The following is a 10,950-nucleotide window of genomic DNA, read 5'->3' as shown; positions in this document are numbered from 1 at the left end:
CTTCCTCTCTTCTCCCTCCCTCTTCCCTCCTCCTTCCTCCCTCCTCCTTCCTCCCTCCTCCTTCCTGTCCCCTCCCCCTCCCGCTGTTCCTTCCTTAAGTCGCTTTGCCAGGTACCCTGTTGCAGCAGCAAGACAAGCTCACAGCTGGATGGTTATGCACGCAGGGTCTCCACTCCCATAGCACGCACCGACCGTTCTCGTTGGCACCGAGTCCTACCGTCTTGAGAGCCATGCTGGGACAGGTTTTCTCTTTTCTCTTTCTAACCTAGGCTACTGAGGTGGCTAAAGGTACTTGCCGTCAAGCCTGGTCCCTGGGGACACACATAGTGGAGGCAGACACCCAACTCCTTCAAGTTATCCTCTGACTTCTGTGGCACATGTGTACACACACACACACACACACACACACACACACACACACAGTAGTAATTAAAAACATTCTTTCTAGTCTTTCTGCTGGGGCTGTAACTCTGTTGGTAGAATGCTGGGCTCAGTCCCCAGCACCAAATCCACCAGGCTGACTGAACTCAGGCCTGTAACCCCAGCCCTCCAGAAGTGAAAGAATGGGGTTAGCTCAAGGTATTTCCGGCCATAGCCTGTTTCTGACCAATGTGAGCTATAAGAGACCTTGTCCTCAAACAGCAAGTCTTTTCCAAATCAACAGTTCAAAGGGAAACTATTTCTGGTTATTATAATGTCCTTCATACGCCATGGGTTGTCCCTTCCTCTGTGTGTAAGGTCAGACCCAGGGCTCCCTTCTGTCCCTTTGCTCCCGCTTCACTGCCCGAGTCTGAGTTTGGGGCTCCTGGGAAGTGATGCAACACAGGTCTGATTTTACTTCCCCCTGAGTATCCCAGCAGGAAGGAACAAGTCAGTGCCTCCCTCCCATGTTTCCCCTCTCCTTTTTCTGGCCAATTCAGCGGCTAGTGTGGACAGTGACATCTGCATGTCTGTTTCATACCATAGAGCAAATACCTCTACCTCATACAGTACCTCCTAGACAAAGACTATTTGTTTTCCTAGGAATACCTCAGCAGCATGTCTTACTGCCCAGAGCAAAGGTCACACCACTGACACACACCAGAAGCGGCTTAAGATCCTATCCCATATACACTACTTTCAAGGACTGTAATTATATACTTATTTTCCTCTAGAAATTCGTGTGAATGCCTGCATGTATGTCTTTGCACCACATGTGTATTTGATGCTCACAGAGGCCAGCAGAAGGTGTTGGGTTACCATGGTACCATGGAGTTAAGATGGTTGTGGGCTGCCATGTGGTTGCTGAGATTGGAACCTGCAAGAATAGCAAGTGCTTTGAACTGCTGAGCCATCTCTCCGGCCCCTGTGACCTATTCACTAGCTGATCAGCCATTTGGAGACATCTCTGTGCTCACCAGTGGAGCCCATGCATCAGGGTGGTGTTCTACTTTATACAACAAAGAGAAAGGTGACTGCCCTGGGAATCTTCCCGGGGACACTTCACCTTCAGGAGGATTGCTTAGATGCACATCTTCCACCCTGAGCAGGGGCAATGCCGTTGCTAATGCTCAAAGGATGGCGATACTGGGATAACCTTGTGAGCACTCCACCTTCAGTTGCATGACTTTTCACAAACAGTAGAGACAGTGTAACACCCAAACTCATCCTTAGTTCCGGAGTGCTCCACATTCAGGCAGCAAGTGTTTTGTGATCTTTTCTTGAGGAGATGGACAGACATCTATTCACCCCAGATAAAACTCTACAGTCCAAAGAAATGATTCCACTCATCTTGTTTGCTAAACTAATTAATGAGTTTAATTAGTCTCCTAGTCAGTGTTCTATTGTTGTGAGGAGACATCATGACCACAGCAACTCTGTGTGTTTCAGAGGTTTAGTCCATTATCATCACAGGTGGGAAGCCTGGTGTCGCACAGGCATAGTCCTGTATAAGTAGCTGAGTTTGGTATTTGGATCCACAGGCATTAGGGAGAGACAGACATTTAAAAGCCCACCTCCAGGGACACTCCTTCCAACCAGGCCACACCTCCTAATCCTTACCAACTAGTGCCACTTCCTGATGACTAAGCATTCAAATCTATAAGGGGGCCATTCCTATTCAAACCACAATTAGGGCTATTGGCAACTTATGATTATTATACCACTGAAGAAAACCTTGCCTGCCTTCGTCCACCCCACCACCCTGCCTAGCAACCACCAACAGATCCTCAGGAGGTATGGGGTCTCATGCACTCTCCCCCGTTGGCTCCCTATGTCTTCAGGAAGGCTGGGGCCACATGACTAATTTAATGGGCATTAGTTTGGCCTCCTGTTGTCATGTTGAGAGTTCTAGAAGGTAACACAACAGTCCTGTTGTGCCTCAGCAACTCAAAAGCCACCACTCCAGGAAGTGCTGCGGGATGAATTCACAACATTTCCAAATTAGTTTCTTCAGAGAAAGCTGACTTCCGGATGCTAAAGTACTAGTCATTTTTAGAACTTTGGTAGAAACAACGTCTGTTTTGTTTGAAGACAGCTTTTCATGTAGTCCGGGCAGAACTGGATATGTAGCTGAGGCCAGCTTTGAATTTCTGATCCTCCTGCTTCCAGGTCCAGGATGCTAGACTGATTGTAGGTGTGTGACACCACACTGGCTTAGAAATGTTTTGGTATGACCATGTTCATGCACATGTGTGTGTGTGTGTTAGCCAGAGGTTGACATTAAGTCTCCTATCACTCTCCACATTATCTTTTGAGGCAGGGTCTCTCACTGATCCTGGAGTTCACTGAGTTACTGACTGGCCAGCAAACCCTGGCGTCTACCTGTCCCCCACACCAGTGCACTGGGCTTCTGTGTGGGAACTAGGAATCTAAACTCAGGCCTTCCTGCCTGTGCAGCAAACAATTTGAGTGTCTCCAGCTCAGAAACAATGGTCATGAGACTAACATATAAGCAAGTCTAAAGCTTAAGCCTGAGCCGCCTATCGTCCCAGCAGATTAAGAGCCGGTTTCCATTGCCTCTCCCACTTCTCTGCTTTACCCACCTGTCCTAGCTTCAACTAGCTGTAATCTAACCTCTTCCACTGCTATTAACTGATTTGTAAGTGAAAGCTACTAAAGTCAGTTTAAAATCTTTTATTTCATTAACTTAAAGGTGAACAAAATGCGTATTTCAAATTTTATTAAACTTATATACCTGAAATATATGTTTACATAGAGGACAAACAGATATAGTATTTCAAGTAACTTATGGGACAGTCATTATCTGTTAAAAATATTCTTCTTTCTTCCACACATACAATTTTTCCTTCTTACATTATAAAAGCTGGATGCAAACTTAGGATGTAAACGTATTTCATTGTTAACTGTTGATGAAGATGGGAGACTTGTTCACAGCTCAGTTAAAGGACACAAACAAAAGGCTGTTCCCTCAGACACAAAGATGCCATGTCTCTCCCAGCAGGACTGTGTTCCACGTTCATACCACATCATTTCTTCTTTTTTCCTTTCCCTTTTTTACTCCCCTCTCCTTGTTGAAGACTTGGGTCGGCACCTCCTGATTTCTGTGTCCTTGTTTTTAGCTTGGGTATCATTTCTGCTACGTATAGCATCACTGACTTACCTAGAAATCAGAAGCTAGGTTTAGTGTAACAATCTTAGAAATAATACATGTGGGGGCTGGAGAGATGGATCAGAGGTTAAGAGCAAGAGATGGATCAGAGGTTAAGAGCACTGACTGCTCTTCCGAAGGTCCTGAGTTCAATTCCCAGCAACCACATGGTGGCTCACAAACATCTGTATGAGATCTGATGCCCTCTTCTGGAGTGTCTGAAGACAGCTACAGTGTACTCACATATAATAAATAAATATATCTTTAAAAAAAAAAAAAGAAAGAAATAATACATGTTACTGACTTGAAACCTCAGCCCTAGGCCCAGGCCTCCACCCCTTACCCTTTGAGAGACAGGGGAGAGACATATTAAAAAACAGGGACCTGCTGGGCATTGGTGGCACACACCTTTAATCCCAGCACTTGGAGAGGCAGAAGCAGGCAGATTTCTGAGTTTGAGGCCAGCCTGGTCTACAGAGTGAGTTCCAGGACAACCAGAGCTACACAGAGAAACCCTGTCTCGAAAAACCAGCCAACCAACCACCAGGGACCTCACCCTAAGCCCCGATGACACTGACACACCCACATCCTGTTCCATCTAAATACAAGAAACCACCTTTTCTTTTTTCTTTTTTTTGCTTCACCATATCAACCTTCATACCCTTGGTATCTGTTTACCATCTTACTAGAAATAGGAGTATTCTTTTCACCAATACATTTTAGCTACTTTTCAAATCATAAGCCTTTTTGTGTACCTATTTTGGGTCCTTTAAGGCACTAAGGAAAATGTTGAGAGAAAACAAACTAGAAAACCCTTTCAGGTGTCTGGCACCTAGCCACTTTCCCAGCCCTATCTATTATTCTTGAGTCAGAATCTTAAGTTTCTGGCAATAACCGATGTATAAAAACCAATTCATCTGTATTTGACTAAAAACAAACAACTTCAGATCAATTAGCCTGACAGTGCAATTGTTTGAAGACGTTAAAGTGGGGGAGTGAACAGCTCTAAATTAAAATATATGCACTAAAAGTTAAAAATAAATAAAAAATTAAGGACGTGACACTGTTTTTGAACTAAAACCATGTATTCATGAACATGTGTGTATATATATATATATATATATATGTGACATGTATACACATGTCAGAAAATAACTGTGGAGTCTGTTCTTTCTTTCCCCTGCACAAAGGTCATCAAGTGCCCTTGTCCCCTGAGCAGACATCCACCCCTCCAGTGTTCTCTATTAGTCCCCGATCCCCACTCCCTATCTACTTTACCACTCACCATTAGGTAAGTACTGTCTGAAAAGTGGGTATGTTAGCTTCTAGTCCATTTAAAAAAACATTTCTATCAATAATAAATATATTTATCAATATACAGTATTATTATTTAAGGTTACATTAGTAGAACCACAGTATGAATATTTCTGCTTCTGTCATTCAATATTGCTCCTTAGATTTATTTTTGCTGTATTGGAGCTTGAACCTAGGACCCTGTGCATGGTAGGCAGAGTCTAGCATTGAGCCACATCTCTAGACTTCTTAAGCTTTCTATTTTGAGACAAGGCCTTACAAAGTTGCTCATGTTATTCTTGAACTCATTCTATAGCCCACACAGGTATTGAACTAATAGTAATCCATCTGCTTCAACATTCTGTGTGCTGGGGCTCCTACAGATGGGTGATTTTTTTTTTTTTTTTTTTTTTGTTTTTTGAGACAGGGTTTCTCTGTGTAGCCCTGGCTGTCCTGGAACTCACTCTGTAGACCAGGCTGGCCTCAAACTCAGAAATCAGCTGCCTCTGCCTCCTGAGTGCTGGGATTAAAGGCGTGCGCCACCACGCCCAGCTCTCAGATGGGTGATTTTTGTACCTTTTGTACAAGGTAACCTTACCCAAGAACCCTGTGAACTTATTTTAAAAAGCTTACGTGACGGGAACTGTACAAGGCAGAGGCTGCCATCTTCCTGTTTGAGCTGTACCCGGACTCTGCCTCTATACTGAACATCACGGTTCCATTCTCTGGAGTACATTTTGTTTTTCTAACACAAATAAAACAAAACAAAAATAGGTCTTTAGAGTTATGACATCAATGAAATGAGTGTAAGACACAGTGATGAGGCCCCCATCGTACCTCCAGAAAGGCATTCAGTCCAACTGCTGAGCATACATCTTGAATCTCAGTAGCCGTAGGGTTTTCTACAGCCTGAACAATTAAAAACAGAAACATTCAACAGCTGAGTTTTAAGTAGTTATTACTACATTGTATGTAAATAACTTCTAATATTATGACTAAAACAGACTAAACCCTAGTGTTCTCTCTCCTCCAACATACACCTAGGAGAGAAAGGACTTCATTAGTACATTCCCTAGTAAAGCCTGATCTGAACACAGTAGGTGCTCAATGCATCTGACTGGTTAAACAACTACCCATACAACCATTCTAGAATACTGTTACCTACTAAAGCTGGACATGATTGCCTCTGGCCCTGCAATTCAAGTATACACTCAACAGCTGAATATATATATTCAAGCAGGTTCATAGTAGCACTCTTATTTTTAGTATTTATTTTATGTGTCTGTACACCACATTTGTGCAGTGCAGAGGTCAGAAGCAGCTTGGATCCCCTGGAACTGCAGTTATAGATGATTGTAAGTCAGCATGTGGGTGCTGGGAACCGGTATTCTGCAGAAGCAGTAAGGGTTGGGACCTGCTGAGCCATCACTGAGCCCCACAGCACTATTACAAGAACCCACACTAGAAGTATGAGGTTCACGCCATGCAGTTCTGCAAAGCAGCACTTTGAGGCAGGGCAAGTTCACACACCCTCTATCCCAGGAACATTTGGTCATGTTGGGAGACAGATTTGCTTCAAAATAACTAGAGAAGAAGGAACGTTATCTAGCAGGTAGAGGCCAGAGATGTTACCATGCACCTTAAAATGCACAGAACTGTCAAAACAGTTATATGACTCTGAACTGTCAATGAGGGCTGAGATGGCTCAGCAGCTGAGAGCTTACACTGCTCTTGTAGAGGAACCATGTTCCGTCCCAACACCCAAACAGGCAGTCCAGCTCCAAGGGATCTGACACCCTCTTCTGGCCTCCACAGTGCCTGCATTCACACCTGCACATTCCCCCACACAGACACATATACACAAGAATAAAAATAGAATAAACCTTTAAACAAACACGCACTGTCACTGGTGCTTATGCTAAGAAAGCGTGCTTGGAGCTACTAGAGTCAAACTACTCTGCCAGGGTGGGGGGTGTTGCTTAGTGACAGAGAACTTGCTCGGCCAATTGGAGGCTTCAAATTCATTCCTGAGCATCAAAATATGCAAAAAATTATACTAAGAATATCAGTAAGTCTCATACTTTAAAGATCTGTGAAAAAGCCAGAAAAGTACACAATGAATAACCCCATACATATAAAATGAAAAACCAGCCCAAGTAACCTAAAGTGTTGGCAATCAGAACAATGTTCCTTTGTATGAGTGAGCACAGAGAAGACACACAGGAGACAGAAGGAATATTCCTGCACGCCAACTGGTAATGTTTAAGTTTGGGTGCTATATCCAGCTCTATTCCCAGTATGAAATTTTATTCAATTTATACACTTTTCTAAGTTTGTTAGCTACACATCAGTGGATTTTTTAAACAATACACATTCCAGAGAGCACCTAGCTGTTATCAAAAGCCTTATGTTGGGCATTATTCTCAACAGTGCTCAAGGTAAACTTTACTCTTTAAAGTCATAGCCAAATGAAAGACATTAATATAAAAATAGGTAATTATCTGCTTGAGATCTCATTTGATTATAAAATCAAATGCCTCTTTAAAAGCAGAATCTGACATAAAAATTCTGTGAGCTCTCATTTAGCACTGGGCATTTTCTAAGCTTAAGTTATCAGACCAGCCCCTAACTAGGGTTTTCCTAGCTAAAGATCACATCATTCAGAACTGTAAATCTCTCAGGGTCTTCCACATGTTGGGTTAAGAGCTCTACCCTGGAGCTACGCCCCACCCACCCCCTATACCTACGTTCCACAAGTACTAACTTTAAAGTGAGTTTACACTCCTTTAAAAAGCAATAAAGACAAAACCCAACAAAACTGCACTTTGCACAAATCTTTATTCCTATACTGTGAGGAAAGAATCAGCACCCTGCGCGTTGTGCTACCGCTCCTATCTATTGCTTTGCACTCACTGAGAAGACTGTCACAATCTTGGTTTTAAGACATGAAAACTAGACCCAGACCTCCTCTTTTCTTTACAAACAGGCCATTAAGAATTCTCTTTCGTTTTGCAAGTGTTCTCTTCAATCTCATTTAAAAAAAAAAAAAAAAAAAGCAATCAGTCGTGGCCATAACAAGCCAACCTTCCCTAAGCCTTCAACCGCCTGGGTATCAGATACTCACCTTACTTACGGGGATCCGTCTCCCCTCGGCTATGGTCTTCTTATTATTTAAATAAGCGGGGTAGATACAAATAAACCTGCCACAAACACAAACGAAAAAAAAAAAGTACAGCTAGGTAACTTAAAAGAGATAATTTCATCGACATAGCAGAGACATACCATCATTTATTAAACACACACACACACATATATATATATATATATTATTTTTTTTTTTTTAATGACTGAAGCAAACAATGATGCGACTGTCCCTTTGACACGACAGCCTGTCAAGCGTCCCGGGGCTGGAGCGCGCTCTTACACCGAGAGGAGAAACTCAGAGGGCACCGGGCGAGCCTCTCGGGTCGCAACACGAATGTAGAAGGCGCTTCTCGCGGCGCGACTGTTCTCTAAGGTGGGTCGGGTCGGGTCGGGTCCGGTCCGGTCCTCACCGCGCCGCCCCGCGCCGTCCGCCTCGGCCACAGGGGAGCGTGGTGCGACCGGGGCTCGGAAGTTGCGGAACGCCGGGGTTCCGGTGGGAAGTGAGCCCCGAGCCCAGGGCCGCCGCGGTCAGCCTTCCCGGGGACCCACCTGTCCTGGTCGGCCGGGGACCGCGCGGCCGCGCAAGCCATCTCCACGGAGTCCCGTCAGCCGCGCCAGCCTAGCAGGACGGACGCCACACCGGCCGGAAGTTGACTCGGGCCACAGAGAGCGCCCGCCCTTCCGGCGGAAGTCCTACCTCCAAAGCGACCGGTAGCCGGCTTTCCCTGGCAGGTTGGTTCCGGCTTGGAGTGACGTGGATCATAGACGGTCTTCCCGCGAGAAGAGGGCGGCGGCCGGCCGTGCGGGGTAGTGGCCGGTCCCCTTCCGGCTGTCTTAGTCACCTGAGCCCGCTCCACGCCCGGCAGTGCGCGCTCTCCCGGTGTAGCCGGGGCTCTTCTCCCAGGAGACGGAGTCTCTGTAGTTAGATCTGGCGGGAGAACGCCCTCCCGTGCTCATCCATCTCCCTGCTTCCCTTAGCTTGCTTTCGACGTAGGAAGGTAAACTTCCAGAGCGGTGCACGTAGTATTTTTGGCACCGTGTTGTATACATATTAATTCGACACTTAACTGTCCACATCGGTAAACTTCTAAAGCGCATAACCTAAACTTTCATATTTTTGCAGACGTTGTTCATGTAGGGGAAGGGGAAACGCCACTTTTGTTTTTTCTCTTTTTTTTGGGGGGGGGGGGTCACAGTTCAAGTGACATAAAGCAGAGAAACAGAAGAAAAGTGTAATATAGCTTTTATGCAGTTCCGGAGCCTTTGGTTTTAAAAAAGCTGGAGGGAAAAAAAGAGATAACTTTATTGGATTATATAAATAATAGTGAATTGAGAGATTTTTTTGAGAAACATTTGTAAGTAATTTTCTTGGTTTTGGTCTTAAAGAACACTGATACCTTCCCTTCTAGTACGTTGCCTTCTACATGAAAAATCTCTCTCCCTCCTCCCCATCTCCTCTCCCTGTAAGGATCTCTGTGGAATCAGGATCCCCCAAGACCAAGTTTTCAGCACAAAGGAGATATATTTGTCCCAGAGTGATTGAGGGTAAGGGATAAGAGACAGTGATGGGATAGAGGATGAGGGAGCAGAGGAGAGGGGGAGGGGGGTTGTCCCCGGGAGGGGGCAAAGGACTACCTCTGGATAGAGAGGAGACAGACTTGGCACATAACGATTGTACAAGAGGAAACACCCTATTAGGATGAGGTGTTTAATTTTAATTGGTCGTGTTAATTAGATGAGCCAAAGTGGGCTTTTGATTGCTGGGCTTCAATACTTTGATAGCTGGACCTTAGTAGTTAGCCTCAGGAAGTGGTCACTTAAGGGACTAGCCCTTGGGGTCCAGTTTTAGGAATGTAGCCTAACCACTTTTAGCGAGGCAGAGGGAAATGTCATAGCCATGCTCATCGTGCTTCCCGCAGTCTCTCCAGTCCCCAGAACTCAAGAGCATTTGCTGCTTTCTAGAGGATAGCCTTTAACTCAAGTTTCCGGGAGCTCTGCCACCACCAGGCCACACTTATTTTGCACATGCAAATGAAATACTCATAACAGTAACAAAACAGTGCAAAGTAGATTCCTTCTGAATCTGTTTTTCAAGAACATTCGCTTAAATGTGTCACAATTGCAGACTAGGTTTTGTTGTTGCTTTTGAGTTTTGAGATGAGATGTTACTACGTTGCTCATTGTTTTAGCCTGGTCTTAGTTTTTGCTTTGAGTCTTCTGGGTCAGTGGCCCAAGTAGCCTGGATTACATGGTGTGACAGGAAAGTCAATTTAGAAACTCCTTTTCCTCAAAGGTGTCGATTCACTTAGTAGACATATGAGGGAGCTAAAAGCAAGATAACAGCCTGGCATCTTAGATTGTGAGATGGATCAGCAGGTAAAGGCAGAAGGGAGGAAAGGAGTGACTGGGACATCTTAGCTATCAGATCTATAATAGTGTTCCTCCACCAGTGTACCAGAAAGCCCCCAGCCAGTGTCTTAAATCTCCAGTCACGTGGAGTTCAGGAATACCATAGTCAGATTAACTACCTAATCATGAGGTGGCACGGAGTCATTTTATGGAAACTGGCTTGTCCCCTCAAGCAATGAGTACTTCTTTGAAGAACCTTGTTAATGGTTATGCTTCATTAATTAAACCTTTACCACAAATCTATTTAATTGACATGTTGCAACCCATAGCCAAGCCCGATCTTTCATACTCCCAGAGCTGGACTGAGAGCACAGGCTTGGGTACAAGGTTACCTTAGAATAGTATATTTTCACACCTTCTCTCTCTCTCTCTCTCTCTCTCTCTCTCTCTCTCTCTCTCTCTCTCTCTCTCTCTCACACACACACACACACACACACACACACACATTTTAAATGCACACCCCTGTCAACTGAAGGACAGAAAACACTTGGGAGTTGGGTCTGCCTTGCCACATT

At 44.7% G+C, this 10,950-nt stretch overlaps 1 protein-coding gene and 1 pseudogene across 1 annotated transcript; both read right to left on the bottom strand.

Annotated features, from left to right (window-relative positions):
* LOC110333483 overlaps positions 1–232 on the bottom strand; it is a 1,542-nt pseudogene extending 1,310 nt beyond the window's left edge.
* A 2,867-nt stretch (positions 233–3,099) lies between these two features.
* On the bottom strand, positions 3,100–8,690 carry Srp19 (signal recognition particle 19). The gene is made up of 5 exons (XM_021214824.1): positions 8,576–8,690; positions 8,007–8,082; positions 5,720–5,791; positions 5,516–5,627; positions 3,100–3,601 (listed from the first exon to the last, which is right to left on the bottom strand). The coding sequence occupies exons 1-5, from the start codon at positions 8,614–8,616 to the stop codon at positions 3,468–3,470; spliced, it is 435 nt and encodes a 144-aa protein (XP_021070483.1). The 5' UTR covers positions 8,617–8,690; the 3' UTR covers positions 3,100–3,467.
* Between the last annotated feature and the right edge of the window lie 2,260 nt (positions 8,691–10,950).

This window comes from Mus pahari, chromosome 15, assembly GCF_900095145.1.
Source record: "Mus pahari chromosome 15, PAHARI_EIJ_v1.1, whole genome shotgun sequence".
NCBI lineage: Eukaryota > Metazoa > Chordata > Mammalia > Rodentia > Muridae > Mus > Mus pahari.
Note: the sequence above shows the minus strand (reverse complement) of the source record. Positions and strands in the feature narration are given on the sequence as shown.